Below are 20,310 nucleotides of genomic sequence, written 5' to 3' on the forward strand. Positions count from 1 at the left end.
TATTTCTTGTCTAGAAGGCTCAAATAATATTAAAAACTGTATTTACAAGATCAATCAATGAGGGATTCTTGTAATTCTAAGTGGAAAAACACAGAAATAATCAAAGTGTACATATCAATAAGGCATGTGTTCCAGCCCGGGTTGGTTTACTTACAGGTACCATGTATGCTTCTGGATCTCCTCTAACTGTAACACAAGAAGAAAGAAAAACACATCAAATGTGAGAAATGTTGTCTTTACATTGCAATTTGTTCATTTCATGTAAAACTTTAGCTTCAACTGCATAGAGAACAATGCTGCCTGTACAAGCTTTGCATTGTTGGACCACAAACCAAACTGCTTACACTTGCATTGAAGCTCTGATACTAATTTGTGACATGAAAAAAAAAAGTCAAAATATATGCTCCATAGCTTGAGGCTGACATTCTACTCCGATCAAAGACAACATCTTTGAATGAGATTTTATCATCATAGCATCACAGAGAAGAAAGTAAATATCCCCTGCAGATTGTTACAAAAATATGAGCAACAAGACCATCGACAAGATTGTAGACCCGCACAAGAGTGGATTGGACTACAAGACTTTCAACTCAATTGGAGACCTGCACAAGACTGCAACAAACTCTAAGACCGCCAAGATCGGAGACCTACACAATACCAGAATGGACTACTAGACTGTCAACAAGATGGAGACCCGCACAAGAGTGGAATGGACTACAAGACTTTCAACTCGATTGTAGACCCGCACAAGACTGCAACAAACTCAAAGACCGCCAAGATCGGAGACCTACACAAAACCAGAATGGACTACTACACCGTCAACAAGATGGAGACCCGCACAAGAGTGGAATGGACTACAAGACTTTCAACTCGATTGTAGACCCGCACAAGACTGCAACAAACTCTAAGACCGCCAAGATCGGAGACCTACACAAAACCAGAATGGACTACTAGACTGTCAACAAGATGGAGACCCGCACAAGAGTGGAATGTACTACAAGACTTTCAACTCGATTGTAGACCCGCACAAGACTGCAACAAACTCTAAGACCGCTAAGATCGGAGACCTACACAAAACCAGAATGGACTACTAGACCGTCAACAAGATGGAGACCCGCACAAGAGTGGAATGGACTACAAGACTTTCAACTCGATTGTACACCCGCACACGACCGGAATGGACTACAAGACCGTCAACAAGATTGTAGACCCACACAAGAGTGGAATGGACTACGAGACTTTCAACTCGATTGCAGACCTGCATAAGACTGCAACAAACAACAAGACCGCCAAGATCGGAGACCTACACAAGACCGGAATAGACTACAAGACCGTCAACAAGATTGTAGACCCGCACAAGATCGGAATAGACTACAAGATTGTCAACAAGATTGTAGACCCGCACAATAGTGAAATGGACTATAAGTCTTTCAACTCGATTGTAGACTTGCACAAGACTGCAACAAACTACAAAACCGCCAAGATCGGAGACCTACACAAGACCGGAATGGACTACAAGACTTTCAACTTGAATGTAGACCTGCACAAAACTGCAACAAACGACAAGACCGCCAAGATCGGAGACCTACACAAGACCGGAATGGACTACAAGACCGTCAACAAGATTGTAGACCCGCGCAAGACTGGAATGCAATACAAGACCAAACAAGACTGGAATGGAGTACAAGGTCAGCAACAATATTGTGGACCAGGTCAAGACTGGAATGGACGACAAAACCCTTGACAAGATTGTAGATCCGCAACAAACTGGAATGGACTACAAGACCATCAACAGGATTGTAGACTCAGGAAAGACAGGAATAGACCAGTATAACAAAATCATGAAGAAGAACCTTGACAAAAAATGATTGGTGCAATCATTAAAAAATGGAAGACCTTTGCCGTGGAGCTCCATGCAAAATCTCACCTGGTGGGGTCGATAATTGTGAGAAAGGTAAGAAAGCAGCCCAGAAAGACGAGGAATTTCATTGGGATCAAATATTTTTTTTGCGCCAGCAAAATTCCTTTATAACCTTTATTTCATGTTATTTGTGTTATATGTGTACATTGTGTCTCTACTAAAATAAAACTTACTAAGCTTACTGAATCATCAAATATTGATTTTCCCCACCATACCTGGAGTACATGCAGTACCTGACCCAAAAAATAAAACATCTAGAAATAACTTTTTTTCCTTCTACTTCAACCAGCCCGGGTCGGCATATGTGGCTTACCGTCAGTCGTTTGGAAGCGTCCACTTCAATCATTCCACGGAGAAGGTTCTGGCAGTCTGGAGGGATGAAATGAGGCATGTGGAAAACGCCGAGCTTCACCTTTTCCAAAAGATTCCTCAGGTTGTCGTCATCAAAAGGTAGAGCACCCTGATGAGCAAGCAGAAAAAGCGAAGTAGGAATAAAAATAATCAATGGGAAAATAGAAGAATTTGCCACATAACAATTGCATGTGGTCTTTTTGTGTTGAAGCAATAGAACACAGGTAAGATTATGACCTACATGAATATTGTGTCAGTGTCATTTTGGTGATTTTATATATCTAAATGGACAACATCCTCCAGATTTTGTATTTATTTTTATTTTTCAAAGTGTGAGGCGGTTCTCCCTGTGGAAATGCCAGCAGTTTAATTGAAATCAATGAAAAAATATGTTATGTTCTGTTTCTGGGCTTGTGGTTAGCAAGCAGGGCTCACAGCTAGGAGACCCAAGTTCAATTCCACCCTCGGCCATCTCTGTGTGGAGTTTATATGTTTTTCCCGTGGTTAATTGGCTAATTGGCGACTCCAAATGTGGTATAAATGTGAGTGTGAATGGTTGTTTGTCTGTATGTGCCCTGTGATTGGCTGGCCACCAGTCCAGGGTGTACCCCGCCTCTCGCCCGAAGACAGCTGGGATAGGCTCCAGCACCCCTGCCACCCTTGTGAGGATAAGTGGAAGAAAATGAATGAATGAATGTTCTGTTTCCATTCTGTCTTCGATTTAGTTTTTTGTTTATTTTGGTTTTTCAGTTTTTTTTTTACATATGTCAAAACTACACTTAGGTCCACCAGCTTGTTGGCTATTGTTTGGTGTTTTTTTGGTCATGTTTTCTTCAATTTTGTTGTTTTTTTGTCTTGTTTTTTCAATGTTTACTGTAATGTTTTTGTTCATAATTTTTTGTCATGTATTTTTGCTATGTTTTCTATTGGTATTGTTTTTTGTTTTTCGTAGTGTTTTGTACATTTTTGTAGTGATTTCTGTAATGTTACTGTAATATTTTCTAATAATAATAATAATACATTTTATTTGTATAGCGCTTTTCAAGATACTCGAAGACACTTTACAAAAGAATGAAGTTGAATAGAACAAGTAAACAGAATGAAAGACACACCAAAATACAACATTCATTGGTTAATACACAGTTAAAAAAGCGGGGCGGGGTACAGCAGTCAGATATAAAAGGTTAGACATTAAAAACAGATTTAAAGAGGTGGGTTTTGAGTTGTTTTTTGAAGGTGGGAAGGTCAGGGCAAGCACGGAGTGAGTGGGGCAAAGAGTTCCAGAGAGTGGGGGCAGCGATGGAGAAGGCTCTGTCTCCCCAGGTTCGGAGCTTGGTCTTACAATTAATTACAAAAATTGGTCTTCTACAATTATTTGGGGGGTTTTGTCATTTTTTGTAATGTTTTCTGGAATGTTTATTGTCATGTTTTTGAATATGTTGTTGTAATATTTTTTTCAATTATTATTATTTTTTGTTTTCTGTTTTTTTCTCATGTTTTTGTCATTTTCATCTTTTCAAAACCATTTTTGTAAGGTTTTCTGTAATTAAAAAATGTTTTCTGGAAGGTTTTTCATCATGTTTTTTTTGTAATGTTTCTTTTACATTTTTTTTAAAAGTTTTCTTTAATGTGTTTTTTTGTTTCATGTAATTAAAAAATATATATTTTTATTATATCTACAATGGCAAATGGGGCAGGATGGAAAATGTACTACGTGGACTATTGTAAAAAACAAACAAACAAACAAAAAACTCACCACTAAAAGTGCAAAGAGGATGACTCCACAGCTCCAAGCATCTGCTTTGCGGCCATCATACTTCTCCCCCTGGTCCACAACACAAAGAGAGACAAGACACCTTACAAGACCAGCATAGAAAGTAGCCTACTTGCCTTGGTCAAGTAGTTTGTAAAATAAATTACCCGCAAAAAGTGCGACTTATACTCCAGTGCGACTTATGTATGTTCTTTTCTACCTAATTATGTATTTTTGGCCTTGTGCGACTTATACTCCGGAGCCACTTAAAGTCCATAAATACGGTATATGTTATTGGATTTCCCATTTATTTCAATTGTTCATGGATCTGTAAAGGGCCAGCACTGCGTCCAGATCTGGACTGAGGTCCTCCATTTGGTGATTGCTGGTCTAAAGTCTAAATTTTTATAATAATAAATAAATTCTTCCCTGTTTGAATGAACCAAAAATCTAACAGGGGAGGGTATATAGAGTAGATATAAATATATTTGCATATTTCTACCAATCAGGGTCCAGGAAAGTGAAGCGGGTGTCGACTGGGAGGATGCAGAATGAGGGAGGTTGGACCTGCTTTGGCTTGACAAAAGACAGCAAACACAGAGAGAGTACTTACCCTGATAACCTCTGGGCAGGCATAGTGCGGCGATCTGGAAGGGAAGCACAGAGCGGATGATGACTCAAAGTGGTCCACTCAATCACACAACATGCCCGAAGAACAAATCAACCTTCCAGCTCTCCCAAGAAAAAAAAAATCCTTTTATCAGTATTATGTAACATGAGAGGCACGATTTTTCTTAGGTTACACAAAAGAAAAGCCATTATTAGCAGACAAAAATCAAACTGTGTCGGTTTGATAGACCGACATACTTGTTCCTGTTACTCAAGAAGAGTAACACGCTAAATCACTCAAGAACTCACTGAGCTTTACTGGCCAGGGCGAGTTAGCTACACCACCCTGGCCAGCATGGTTGCTGGTTTGCTTTACTGAGTAAACGTCTGACTTGATGGCTTATTTTCAGTCTTTCTTTTTGAAAAACTATCAATTGTCCGTCCAAAGTTGCAGGAAGAAAAGTGTTCTTGACTTGAATACTCACCCACAGCTGGTCTCCAGTAGACTGTCCCCGACCTGCAGAGACGCCATGCCAAAGTCCGCTATCCTGATATTGTTTTTCTCGTCTAACAACAAATTCTCCGGCTTCAAGTCTCTGTGGCTGCACAACAAATGGACGAGAAAGTACTTTTTAAACAACACACACATACATACCTGTGATGGTACTTTGTTGACAGTACTAGTAAAGTAATCCCTTGCCATGTCACGCTTCTAATTCCGCCTCTTCACTCTATAACGGTTTATATACTAATAAATCACTGCCACTGCGGCTCAGTTGGGCCGAACTCCAGAAGATGTGGCGGCGGACAGCCTCTTCTCTTCTGTCTCGTTCCTCTCTGTGCGTCGTCCTTCTAACCACGTTCTGTTGGGTGGTCTTAACAATACATTTACAATGCAATTGGAATAGGAGGAGTATACCAGTTGTAATGTACAATATAGTTTATTCATACTGCATGACTAAGCTACTGAATGTTAAAAAAAAAGCCTTTTGTTAGTAAAAACCTTGAGCAAAACTTTTGAGTGGTTAGCGCGCAGGTCACACAGCTAGGAGACCCGAGTTCGATTCCACTCCAAATTGTCCATAGGTATGAATGTGAGTGTGAATGGTTGTTTGTCTATATGTGCCCTGTGATTGGCTGGCCACCAGTCCAGGGTGTACCCCGCCTTTTGCCTGAAGACAACTGTGATAGGCTCCAGCACCCCCCGCGACCCTCGTGAGGAAAAGCAGTAGAAAATGAATGAATCCTTATTCTTGTTTCTGTTTTAACTTCCAGTACTTCCTGCGGTGGCTATTCTCCCATCAGTATGACATAATGTAACATTACTGACACCTAGTGAGGAGTGTAGAATTCTACATACTACAATGTGTCTCAAAGAGTCTTCTGAATGCCTTGTATTTGTATTTTACTTCATTATACTTGCTTGATTTAGGCCAAAAATAAGTACACTTAGACATGCACTGTAATCAACCACAAAATTTGTGTGTAATTTTCTAAAAGCGCTATACAAATAAAATGTATTATTATTATTAATTAACGTATTTTTGTAAAACGGTGATACATTGAAGCAAAATTTGAAGAGTGATGTGGCGAAAGACGACTGCATTTGTGTGGATGCAGCCTAAAATATCAAATTATTAGCTGACCATTTGTTGGAGGTACTGTATATATAAATATATAGCATGTGATATTTTGGAGTATTAGGGATTATACTGTCGGTTGGGTGGAACAAACCATATGGAGTGGCTATGGCAGAAGTCCAGGGCTGAGATGATCTGTCGGAAGAATTTGCGTGCTTCTTTCGGTGTTAGTCGGCCCTTCTTCACCAGGTAGTCAAAAAGCTCCCCACCAGATACGTGTTCTAGCACCAAGTACCTAAAGAAGACAATATGTTTTCACATTTCATGCCTGTAAATATTCACATTCATTGCAGGTCATTGTATTCTTAGGACACTGAATGGATGGCAATTGAAAAAAATAAATCGAATTTGTGAGGTGCAAAATTTCAAGTTACTGTAAAGTGGTGTGGAAAAAGTGAAAATGTGATGATCCCCAAGGCCTTCGGGAAAAGACTCTTCTGGCCTGAGGAGACAAAACTTATAAGTTTAGGATATGTTTGTGTCCCATTTTATCTTGGGAAATAATGGAGTAAAATATTGTGGTAGTAGTGTGTTGGTCTAGGGTTGTTTTGCTGCTTCAGGACCTGGAAGACAAGAATTCTGCTGTCTACCAAAAAATATTGAAGGAGAATGTCCGACCATCTGTTCAGGACCTCAAACAGAAACCGATGTGGGCTCTGCAGCAGGTCAATAATCATAAACACACCACTCAGTCCACCTTTGAATGGAAGCCACTGCTGAACAAAAAAGAACACTAAGGCTCATCTCAATTTTGCCAGAAAACGTGATGATCCCAAAGGCCTTTGGGAAAATACTCAGACAAAACTTTTAAGTTTAGGATATGTTTGTGTCCCATTTTATCTTGGATAAAAATAATGGAGTAAAATATTGTGGTGGTAGTGTGTTGGTCTAGGGTTGTTTTGCTGCTTCACGACCTGGAAGACTTGCTGTGATAAACAGAGACAATAATTCTGCTGTCTACCAAAAAATCTTGAAGGAGAATGTCCGACCATCTGTTCATGACCTCAAACAGAAACCAATGTGGGTTCTGCAGCAGGACAATGATCATAAACACACCACTAAGTCCACCTTTGAATGGCTGAAGAATAACAAAATGAGGACTTTGGGGTGGCCTAGTCCAAGTATTATTGAGATGCTGTGACATGACCTTAAAAAATGCTGGAAAAACATCCAATGTGGATGAATTACAACAATTCTGCAAATATTAGAGGGGGCCAAAAGAGGAATTTTGGAAGGGAAGAGGAAGGACGGAAAAGTGATACTGGTAGATTTTCATTTGGTCCCAGCATGTAACCCCTGCAAAAAGGGGGTTCATTTATACTTGAGTATGTCGGAATAGATTCTGAATTTCTTTACTTGCAGTTTCCAAAATGACAGTTAGAAAAAGGCATCTCAAACAATGTACCAAAAGAAATTTAGAATGAAATCGTAGCTGGATATTGTACTTACAGGTATTTCTTGTTTTCATAGACGTCATGCAGCTTTAAAACATGAGGATGCTCTATGAGCTTCAGAATGGCAATCTCCCTTTCAACCTGGACGAACACAGGAAGAACATCAAAACAAAAAATTAGTACCGTGTTTTCTAGACTATAAGTCACTCCGGAGTATAAATTGCACAAAGCCACAAATGCATCATTAGGTTGAAAAAAACAAACATAAGTCGCACTGGAGTATAAGTCGCATTTTTTGCGGGTAATTTATTTGACAAACTACTTGACCAAAACAGACATTACGTCCTCTTGGAAGGCAAGTTCTAACAATAAAAGAATAGAGAACAGGCTGAATAGGTGTAAGATATGCTAACACAATGGTTATTCAGCTACACAAAAAATAAACAAACAGAAAAGGTGTCCAGTGTTTATGTAACATAAACAGTTTTTTCATTTATAAGTCGCTCTGGAGTATAAGTCGCAGGAAGAGCCAACCCATGAAAAAAAAGTGTGACTTATAGTCTGGAAAATACAGTACTTTTCAGAGACTGCAATTGCAACAAAAAACATACCATAATAGAGTACAGTAATATGTATTCATTTAAATAATATCGAATAATCATTTTACATGCAATCTTATAAGTTCGCTGGTAAACATTTACAAAACATTTACATTTATAAGAAGTAAGTCCGAAGTGCAGATCTAGTATAGAACAACTAGTTCTATCCAAAGGCCTGTCTGTGAATTCCAATATATTAATTTAAACATGACATTTTGACATAAAATGTTTTGTTAGGGACTGTTATGTAAATAAGACTAATAAGATGAAAAGAACAATGTTTTGTATGAAAGTAGCCTTCCTGCTGTCATCTGCCATGACAGTATATCAAAAATAAAACAGAAATAAATGAAGTTGACCATCTTAGTGGGCAGGGTGCTGGCCTAATACAATGGGAATCACTGCACGAGTCTTCTTGTGTAAATTAGCAATGAGAAGTGGTGAAAAAATTGCTCATCAGGTTTAGACAATGTGATTATGACAATTATATGCACATGTCTCGTCACCATGTGAAGTTTGATGAAAGATGAAGCTAGTAGAATTGTTTTAGCAAAAATAAACAAGACAATATGTATATTCACTGATTGTAAGGACGTTCTTACCTTCATAAGAACAGACTCACTGAGCTTTTCTCTGTTGACTATCTTGATGGCAACCTTCTGGCATGTCACACAGTGAACACCCAGCTTCACAAGACCTGCAGAACAAAACAAAAACAAAAATCACACTATATTCATTCATTCATTTTCTACAGCTTATGCTCACAGGGTCACGGGGGTTCTGGAGCGAGAGGCAGGGTAGACCCTGGACTTGTGGCCAGCGAATCACAGGGCACATATCGACAAACAACCATTCACACTCACATTCATACCTATGGACAATTTGAAGTCGACAATTAACCTAGCATGTTTTTGGAATGTGGGAGGAAAACCCACGCATGCACGGGGAGAACATGCCAACTCCACACAGAAATGGCCAAGGGTGGGATTGAACTCGGGTCTCCTAGCTGTGAGGCATGCGTGCTAACCACTCGCCTACCATACAGCCAACACTATATCCATTTTTGGTTATTTGACGTCAAATGTTCTTCCCATTCCTGTGTGTATCTGATTTCATGTCTTTTTGATGTGGTTTGATGTTTTAATGTGATTTGGTCACAAAAATCAAGATTTTTGACAAATCTACCTGGGATGAGATGAGCAAAAAAGGATGTCACCTACCCAGGAGTGGGTAGCGGGTCATCGATACTTTTTCTTGCATTGTATTTTTGTTGCAGCACCAAGTCAGAACACAGTCTTGATCCATGATAACACAAAATAGCTGATGCATGTGACAGAGCCCGCCGTGGTGCAGTGGTTAGCGTTCTGGACTTTATTCATTATATATTCATCAGGAAGGGCATCCAGAAATTAAAGGGTTCAGGCAAAATCAGCGTGTGGCAACTCCATAACCAGGAAAAAGCCGAAAGAAACAAATTTAAAAATCAAAATGGGCCTCGATAGCATCCCTGAGGAACACACTGCTGTTAAAGATGCTAATTTTCAAGTCATTGTGTTTTCAAGGAGCAGTAATATAACAAAGGACTATGATTATTAACTTCAAGTGCTTAGTGTCTGCACTTGATGAATAAATGGAACAAAAAGACAAGCGTCTATTCTGCAAATTCACAACTTCCTGGTTCCATATCCTAACCATCAGGGAACTGTAGTTCTTTTAGCTCTAACGATAAAGTAATCTACTGCAATCTGTACCTTTACAATCAGTCTCAATGAGTGTTCACAACAACAGAGTGCATACATTTCCTGGTATTCCTTGCGTACGTTTGAGAGATGGTCTCAGGAGTATTTGCTGTCACACCAGAAATGTCAACATGACTTATCTGCACTTCAAACACCGTGATAATACGGTTCTTCCATGGTCCACTAGAAATGCCAGTGCGAATATTCAACTCTTCATTACCTTCCACACTTTGCAATACTCCACAAAAGACCAGTGATTCAGTCTTTGATTTCCCTGCAGGAAATAACACGGCTCGTATCAGCGGGGGTGTTGGAGCCAAAAGGACACTGCAAAGGACTTGCAAGTGAAATGGCATCCTCAGCAACATCGATGTTGTTTGGCATAAAGTCTGCTTAGAAAACGCCTGAAAGACTGCTGCTCTACCAAGTGTCGGAAGCCATGCTGAAGGTCATGTGGATATCTCACCAGTGAAGAGAGGAAGCAACATCAGAAAAGTCTTTGTAGAAAGGTGGCTATGCAGGATGAAACATACTTTCATAGAAACAGAATATCTCCATATAGTAATCCCACAGCTGTACTCTATCATGCTTTTTCAAAAATTGATGAATAAATAAATCATGGTGTTGTGTAGTTGAAAACTTTAGTGGTCCAGGAAGAGGAGAATGGCAGTAGATGACTTTTATGATAGGCTACTATTTAACTAGGCATATTACACACACCGTTTGGCAATGTTTAACTATTCATATTACATGCAATGTTCGACACTTTTTGGCATAAAGCATTCATTTAATCTTTTTTTGTAACATATTTCTTATAGACAGGTATGGTCTATGTGTATATATAAATATTTAAAAATATTTACAAATAGATGAGCCAATTCAAGAAACAATACAAGCAGTTGATGTTTGCTAAATACAAGGATGAAGAGTCTTGAACCAGTCATGATGTGCTATATATATCACTATATTGACACTTACTATGGTACCCATTATGTCATTATATGGTCATATCACCTCGTATGTTGGTATGTGAATAAAATAAAATAAAATAAAATAAAATAAAATAAAATAAAATAAAATAAAATAAAATAAAATAAAATAAAATAAAATAAAATAAAATAAAATAAAATAAAATAAAATAAAATAAAATAAAATTAAATTAAATTAAATTAAATTAAATTAAATTAAATTAAATATCAGAAAGGCAGGAAGTGAATGTAACAGTTACTGATTGTAAAAGTACCAGATGGAGGGGTAGGATACAATAAGCTTTGTTTCTTCCTACTCCTTTTGGACATGTAGTACTGTGAATTGATTATGCGATGCACTCAATTGTAACCTGATCCATGTTCAAATAAAAATAAATCATTACCATTACCATATTTAATAGCCACTTTAGTATCCTAAAGCATCTGAGATGAGAATATCCCCAGACACGTCCAACTTCCTCATAATAATACATAATATTATAATAGTAATAATTAAAATAATAATAATAATAATAGTACATCTTGTCCTGTGTGAATTGTGCTCATGGCTGGTCATGTCACACAAGCTTGGCATGCTGATAATTGAAGTGTAAAGAAGAAAAGAAGATGAGCTGTGGGTATTTTAAAGGATGAAATGCAAAGATAAAATGCTGAAAAAAAGAGCAACGCTTCACGCTCGGCACACTAAACTACCCGGCAACACATGATGGACATTTTCCTCAGGCAGACGCTGATTGGGAATTTTCCCACTTGTTCATTTAGTCTGGAAGAAAATTAATTTCCAGATCTTCTATACGGTGCACTGCTCACATGCACACACATACACACACATACACACACATACACACACATACACACACAGCATATCTATGTCAAGGTTATGCAGTCATCATTGTTTCTTTCCTCAGAGAAAATAGAAATCCATTCTAACAAAGCTTTTCTCCATGAATGAGGTTGGCAACAATCACGACTTCAAGGAAGGTAAAAGTAACCTCAAATGTCCATTTAACCCTTTTATTCATCATTGTTTTGTGCATGTAAAACTATAAAAATGTTTTTTGTTAAGTGGAGATTCACACCTCACCGTTGACTGTGAGACCACCATGCTAACCACGAGGTCAGGACGCAACGTCAGCAAATAGTATAAGTGAAGCATGTGTTCGAGTCCTGCACGTATAAAAGTGTACACATGCACTGCTGGTGGTCCTGCCGGAGGCGATGGAGGTGATCCCTCCACTCCCTCCGTGATGTTGACTATTTTTAGTTGCTTCTTTCAAACGCACTTGCCCTCCTCTTGACGCATCAGAGCCTCCATCCTCTCCTTCCTCATATTTTCCCTTTTCCATCTCACCTTCAGTGAGGCTGTAATGGACTGTACCATTTCTCCACTAGTCCGACGCCTGAGAAACACAATAAGAACACAAAGCAACAAGGCAAACTAGTATGACTGATGGAATAAATAGATTTTGCCCCGGCGACAATAACAATGTGATTGACAGCTACAAAATTCCTAACCCGTGTTCGGGGTTATGAATTTCTTCGGCGTGGATTGACACACTGGCACCTTGCGAAGGGTCCCGACAAAGCTAGAAATGACCCTGGTGTGTGTGTGTGTGAGAGAGAGAGAGAGAGAGAGTATTTTTTCAGTGTTCTTCAGAGTCTCTGTAATACAGTTATCATATATGTTATCGTTTTTTGGAATCGTGATTTCTTTTCTTTGTGATGAAACGGTGACCTTCTTACAAACCACATACCTTTGTGTATATGGTAATATCTCATGATGATACTCCATTTCTACCATGAGCAGCTTCACAAAGCATCCTGGAGCAGCGATGACATCATTTCTAACCACCTCCTCCCCCAACGCTCATTATCTCGTCCTAAAAAAAGAATCCCCCTCTCAACACCCCCTACAAATATAGCCATGAATGCTATCAATCTTACAATATTATATATTATATTAATATTACAATATATATTTTAAAATATAGTATAAATATAGAATATAGAATTTGAAGATTGGACCCCAAAACAAACACACACTCCAGCTACAATCACATAGATTCTTTTTCACAGCAATTCTTGCCATGACTGATGTTCTTTCAACTGTGTTAGCATTGTGTACATCCTGTATGTTAGCCTACTTTGCAGGAAGAGTCTACACAGACAGGATAAACGTACTGCACATGCCTCATGCCTTCCAGATGAACAATCTTGAAGAGTCTTGCAGCATGCTGACACAAAGCACCGCAGACATTTCAAATGATTGCTGCGCTGTCTTTGTCTTCTAAAAAGCTGAGGCTGAGATGAATTGTGGTCCCGCTGCCGCACTGAGTTTGTGCTGCTTCAGCACAAAGGGCAGCTCCTCTCCAGACCCGGGTCAACAATAGTAGACAGAACTTCTTCAGGACATTATAGAATATTCATATGTTTACACATGCTAAATCATCATCTAAATCAACATACTGTATATACAGTAATCCTTCATTTATCGTTAATTAATCCAAAAAATAATAGTGGCAAGTGAACTAAACAAAAACGAAAATGAACACACATGTCTGTCTTTTTCGTTTCTGTGCGTTCTAAAGATATAAAAACAGCTAAAAAGAAGCAGCTATAACATATGTAATGGGAAACACAGAGAAAGACTGCTATTAAAGCAAAAACAAAAACCTCCATCAAGGTTTTAAGGTTTTAATACTACACCTATTTTTCCATATATTGGTCCTTCTAAGCATTACCGGAACTTCCGTGATTTTACATAGCAACATTGAAACAAATGCTACACCTAGCATTAACTTTTCCAAACTCTATTCATCCATACATTGTCTATCTATTGTCTATTATCCTCACGCGGGGTTTGCTGGAGCCTATACCAGCATGTTTTTGGAATGTTTTTGGGAGGAAACCTGAATCCTACCACTCGACCACCGTGCAGTGCCATATATACAGTACATTCATTCATTCATTCATTTTCTACCGCTTATCCTCACGAGAGTCGCGGGGGTGCTGGAGCCTATCCCAGCTGTCTTCGGGCGAGAGGCGGGGTACACCCTGGACTGGTGGCCAGCCAATCACAGGGCACATATAGACAAACAACCATTCACACTCACATTCATACCTATGGACAATTTGGAGTCTTGTACCAGGCATCATAATGAACAAGAAACAACATTCCATGACTGTATGTTGATAAAATACTATATAGTATATACATATAACACACTTGTGTGGAAGAAAATCCTTCATCTTGCATGTGCTTTCCGATCGTGCCGACACAAAGGGATTCCCTAAAGTCTGAATGGAAAAATGGAGCACGAGTTCATCTGCAGTGTAATGGGGGTGGGGGGGGTGTTATGAAAAAAAAGGTTAAGGGGGGTTTAGCGCTGCTGTTCCAGACATGCAGGATGTGTGTGTGGTGCTGCTCGACTTCACACCTCCACTGTGGAAAGACAGGAGATTAGCGAGAGAAGGTGAGTGTGTGAAAATAATTACCTGGCATGCCGGTAATGAGTCCATGGCATACACAAATGTTGGATGTTCCAAAGGTGGAACTGTGAATTATGTGATGTGATGTATGTACTCCATTGTAACCTGATGGATGTTCAAATAAAATGAAACCATTATCATTACCATACGTCTTGTACAGTTTTGGGGGCGAGGGGCACACAGAGGTGATGATGCAACTATACAATAGAGGAGACCATGTTTGATGCAGTTTTAAGCTGAAAAAAATGACCACAAGGTGGCAGAAGTGAATTTTATAAGAACTTGGCCTGCATCTCTTCCATTGAAATACACAGCACAGCAATCAGGAAGTGGAAAGATATATCGTTATGTTGCGCTAAGGAGGGAAATTTTAACGCATGCGCTTAGTTTAGCAGCAGATATGTAATTGTAAATAGTTTAGTGTTTTATTTGTAAAATAATTATTTTATTACCAAACAACCATTTTTGGTGTTGTTTAGACAAGTTGTGTTAAAGTGAAAGGTATGCTTAAAATGTATCTTCTCACAAAAAGCCTTGTTTTTCTCCCTTTTTTGTTGAGAACTGATATTTTGCTGAAACTTACCGTTAAATGTTCTACTGTTGACTACTAAAGAACGGAACTAAAGAACCTTTCTGATGAAAGAGTCGAGTCTTTTTACTACAGACTAGCAATGCTTGGGGGAGAGCAGAGAGCTTATCTGGCTTACAGACACGCCCATATAAGGAAGTTCACCCCTCTGTGACATCACAAAGGCGCAGTTGTACCACACCTTTTCAAACCGAGCGTTTTGAGTAATCCCAAAATTGTTTCCAAATGCTCAAACCTCATAATCTGACACTTACGCATCGTTTAATACAAGAATACAACATTCTAACTAAATTCATAGGTCAGAAAAGTGGAAAAAGCATAATAGGTCCCCTTGTGTCACAATGTAGGAGTTTGTTTTGCTTCCTTTCATGCCTTAGTTCCTAAATTCTCAATCCCGAATGCGAAACCTTATTTTTTTATGAATAACGTTTAGCCTTTAGAAGAATGTTCATTCTGCTAATCCTTGGAAAAATAAAACGTGAAACTAGACTGGATAATACAAAAAAAACTGTATAATTGTATGACTGGCCATGACATTGACCCCAATCCAAGAGGTGGATTAAAAAAGGCAAACAAGCCGGAAACAAGACAATGGATTACAATCAGATAAAATAAAGAGGATCTAGACATATTAACACTCAATCAAAACTTTCAATTGACAGCATTGAAGACAAAATAATTATTCTGACCCACATTTGTGTGGTGTCGAGGGTAGAGCTTTATATGAGTCATGAATTATTACCAGTGTAGCGTACATCCACTTACTGGTAATAGCAGGGCATCAGTTCATTCAACAGAAAATCACTTTAAATGTTACTTATAGCACTAGTCTTTTACTGAGCAGAAAAAAACAAAAACAGATGTGTTTTGCCTGAATATTAAATAAAAACAATAAAAACAACAATAAATAAACATGATAACAAAGACTTTGTTAATGTAGCAGGAATGTAGCATAGTTCTGTTTAGTGTCTTGTTGATTCTATAAAGGGCTGGGCGATGTATCGATATTTAGTTTAAACATGAAGTCAACACAGCTGCACGGCGATTGAGTGGTTAGCATGCAGGCCTCACAGCTAGGAGACCCAAGTTCAATGCCACCCTCGGCCATCTCTGTGTGGAGTTTGCATGTTCTCCCCATGCATGAGTTTTCTCCGGGTACTCCGGTTTCCTCCCACATTCCAAAAACATGCTAGGTTAATTGCCGACTCCAAATTATCCATAGGTATGAATGTGAGTGTGAATGGTTGTTTGTCTATATGTGCCCTGTGATTGGCTGGCTACCAATCCAGGGTGTACCCTGGACTGTTGTTGGTGTTTTACATAGCCTATTTTGGTACAAACTCAGTGTAATTTGTGTTAAGAAAGAATTATAAATGACGTGTGTTTAAATGGACAACCTATACTTACTACGCATGAATAAAGTCACCTGCTGCGGTAGCACAATCCAAAGGCGGTGAGGAGAGTGCTCAGACGACCTTCAGTGTTAACTTATTGGTTGGGGGGGATTGGGTGAATGAACACCAACACAATGCACACAAGTGTCAACAGTATTGCAGTTAGGAACTAGGCCGATCCAATCCAGTATTAATATATCCAGTTCCGAATACAGCATAATTCCATCCATTTTCTATTTTCGCTTATCCTCACGAGGGTCGTGGGGTATGCTGGAACCTATCCCAGCTATCTTCGGGCGAGAGGCGGGATACACCCTGGACTGGTGGCCAGCCAATCACAGGGCACATATAGGCAAACAACCATTCACACTCACATTCATACCTATGGACAATATGGAGTCGCCAATTAACCTGGCATGTTTTTTTCTGGAATGTGGGAGGAAACCGGAGTACCCAGAGAAAACCCACACATGGGAAATGGCAGATACCACCTAACGAGATTTCTGATCCATGAGCCACGTTTGCACTTTAATGTTGTCAGCAAGCGTCGCTAGAAGAATATCAGCACACGTAGCCACAGCAGTGTAAGTGGACGTAGCGGGAAGAGCTTCAGCAAATGTTGCCCAGAGAATATTGGCGGATGGAGCCAAAACAGTATCAGCTGAAGTAGCTGGAACAACATCAGCAAACTTAGCTAAAACAGTGTCAGTCAATGTAGCGGACGAATATCAGCAAACATAGTCAAAAGAGGATGCTGCAAGAAAAACAGTATCAGCAAACATAGCCGAAACAGTATCAGACGATGTAGAAGAAAGAACATCAGCAAACATAGCCAAAGCAATATTAGCTGAAGTAGCATGACGAATATCATCAAACTTAGCCAAAAGAGGATCACCGGACGCTGCAAGAACAGTATCGGTGGATGTAGCCAAAAGGGTATCAGTGGACGTAGCAGGAAGAATATCAGCAAACCTAGCCAAAAGAGTATTGGTGGACGTAGCTTGAAGAAAGAAGAATATCAGCAAACGTAGCCACTATAAACAGTATCAGCTGAAGTAGCTGGAAGAAGATCAGCAAACTAGCTAAAACAGTGTCAGTCAACGTAGCAGGAAGAATGTCACCAAACGTAGCCAAAAGAGTATCAGAGGATATACCAGAAAGAACATCAGCAAACGTAGCCGAAAGAGTATCAGTGGATGTAGCAGAAAGAATATCAGCAAACCTAGCTAAAACAGTATTGGTGGACGTAGCTTGAAGAAAGAAGAATCACAGCAAACGTAACCAAAGCAGTATCATTGGACATGGCTAGAAGAGCATCAGCAAAAGTAGCCAAAACATTATTAGCAGATGTGGCAGTAAGAATGTCAGCAAACCTAGCCAAAAAGGTATCACCGGACGCTGCAAGAAGAACAGTATCAACAAACATAGCCGGAAGAACATCAGCAAAGGTAGCCAAAACAGTATCATTGGACTTGGCTAGAAGAGTATTAGCAAAAGTAGCCAAAACATTGCTAGCGGCCGTGGCAGTAAGAATGTCAGCAAACCTAGCCAAAAAGGTATCACCGGACGCTGCAAGAAGAACAGTATCAACAAACATAGCCGGAAGAACATCAGCAAAGTTAGCCAAAACAGTATCATTGGACTTGGCTAGAAGAGCATTAGCAAAAGTAGCCAAAACATTACTAGCGGCCGTGGCAGTAAGAATGTGAGCAAACCTAGCCAAAAAGGTATCACCGGACGCTGCAAGAAGAACAGTATCAACAAACATAGCCGGAAGAACATCAGCAAAGGTAGCCAAAACAGTATCATTGGACTTGGCTAGAAGAGCATTAGCAAAAGTAGCCAAAACATTGCTAGCGGCGGTGGCAGTAAGAATGTCAGCAAACCTAGCCAAAAAGGTATCACCGGACGCTGCAAGAAGAACAGTATCAACAAACATAGCCGGAAGAACATCAGCAAAGGTAGCCAAAACAGTATCATTGGACTTGGCTAGAAGAGTATTAGCAAAAGTAGCCAAAACATTACTAGCGGCCGTGGCAGTAAGAATGTCAGCAAACCTAGCCAAAAGAGTGTCACCAGACGCTGCAAGAAGAACAGTATCAACAAACAGAGCCGGAAGAACATCAGCAAAGGTAGCCAAAACAGTATCATTGGACTTGGCCAGAAGAGTATTAGCAAAAGTAGCCAAAACTTTGCTAGCGGCTGTGGCAGGAAGAATGTCAGCACACCTAGCCAAAAGAGTATCACCGGACGCTCCAAGAAGAACAGTATCAACGGACATAGCCGGAAGAACATCAGCAAAGGTAGCCAAAACAGTATCATTAGACTTGGCTAGAAGAGTATTAGCAAAAGTAGCCAAAAGCGCTAACTTTTAGCTATCCCCTGATATACTGGTCAGTAAATAATGGCCTTGTGGTATTTTTGGGTGGTTAAATACAGTGTTACTGTGTAAACGGCAAGACACCGTGTTGCTTTCAAGTGCAACACTCAAGTATTTTGGAGAGTCCCAATGAAAAGACCCACGAATGAGTACTTCCACGTTCAACAACCAGTACTGTGTAACACAGAGATGGACCAGTTCCCGTGTCAAGGACCACAAAGAACTCTTTCTGGCCTCAGCTAATTATGGATGAATGCAGACAGCATCTGGCACTCAAAGACTGAAGACAGATGGACAGCAAACGTACAAATTCAAGGGTGACAGGATATCTGTCAAATGTGAGCTAAAAATTGTTCCTACAAACTTTTCTATTTGTAAAATAATAAATAAAATACGCTGTTTCCGTCAGATGACTAAATATAAGCACGGCTCAAGACTTAAAAGCAAATGTCCTTGCAGCAGTGATAACAAGAAAAACAAACTCGGAATGGGAATTTCTCACTATATAGCTGCTGCTGCTCATTCAATGCCTGAATATGCTTTTGAAAAATAATATGATCAAAACAAAATGAATAGGAAAACAAAAATTTTCTGTTTTATTTTTTTTTAAATAAATTGGACTTTCAATTGAATAAAAGAAGAATAAAACACGCAATATATTTTTATAAAGAACACACTGACCTCTTAAAAAAATCTATATGTGTGGTGTCATGATGACTTCCTGTGAAATCGAATGCGTTCTACTGGCGTGTCAATCATCACAATTGGGAGTGATGACATCATTGCCTCGCTGAGCATCACAAAGCTGTTGTCTTTTCTTTTTCTTAGGATTTATTTTCTCTTCTATTGCTGCTCTGCTGCCATTTTTGCAAGCTCCTAGTTTTTGGATAATCCATCCATCCCCCACTCTTGCGACCCCCTCATCCCCCTTTTGCTTTTATTCATGTTGCACGGTACATGCCCCTCCCCCTGCCCCCACCTGCTTTACTGGTTGCAGCGTGGTCTTTTGTGTTTGCATGTGAATGTGCACCATAAAACATGCCAGGAAGAAAGCTAGGCTAGCACATCTTTATATGTTTCACTTGTGCTCCTGCGCTTACTTTTGAAAAGGTGAGCAGTGGAAACGTCCTTACGTTACATTTTGTGTATGAGCTGCTTCTCCAAATGTAAATATGAGGCGCTTTTTGAAACGTCTCATGATTTGTGCTTTAATGGGAAAAAACACCTGATGGATAGAGAGGATTATGTTCAACAACACGTTTACCTTAAATCATTAGTAACTGCTAGTACAGGGGTGTCCAACGTGAGGACCTGGGGCCATTTGCAGCCCACAGCTCTTTTTATATTGGCCTGTGACAAAAAAAGTAAAAAAAAACAAAACAACCAAAATGTAAAAAGTCACCATTAATTTTACAAGAATTAAGTTAAAATATTAAGAAGATAAAAAGTTCTAATCTCATGAG

At 39.4% G+C, this 20,310-nt stretch overlaps 1 protein-coding gene across 3 annotated transcripts in view; it reads right to left on the reverse strand.

Annotated features, from left to right (window-relative positions):
• Positions 1-20,310, reverse strand: part of LOC131131904 (serine/threonine-protein kinase BRSK2-like) — a 52,425-nt gene that overhangs the window by 21,108 nt on the left and 11,007 nt on the right. For all 3 annotated transcript variants that reach the window (XM_058076936.2, XM_058076932.2, XM_058076931.2), the window contains exons 2-9: positions 8,870-8,964; positions 7,724-7,809; positions 6,369-6,509; positions 5,120-5,236; positions 4,639-4,672; positions 4,029-4,097; positions 2,235-2,381; positions 155-186 (exon numbers count right to left, since the gene is read on the reverse strand). In XM_058076936.2, the coding sequence (XP_057932919.2) occupies positions 155-186; positions 2,235-2,381; positions 4,029-4,097; positions 4,639-4,672; positions 5,120-5,236; positions 6,369-6,509; positions 7,724-7,809; positions 8,870-8,964 (721 nt within the window). The remainder of the gene's footprint in view (positions 1-154; positions 187-2,234; positions 2,382-4,028; positions 4,098-4,638; positions 4,673-5,119; positions 5,237-6,368; positions 6,510-7,723; positions 7,810-8,869; positions 8,965-20,310) is intronic.

This window comes from Doryrhamphus excisus, linkage group LG1 (genome assembly GCF_037039965.1).
Source record: "Doryrhamphus excisus strain RoL-2023G ecotype Guam linkage group LG1, RoL_Dexc_Guam_v1.1, whole genome shotgun sequence".
NCBI classification, from domain to species: Eukaryota; Metazoa; Chordata; class Actinopteri; order Syngnathiformes; family Syngnathidae; genus Doryrhamphus; species Doryrhamphus excisus.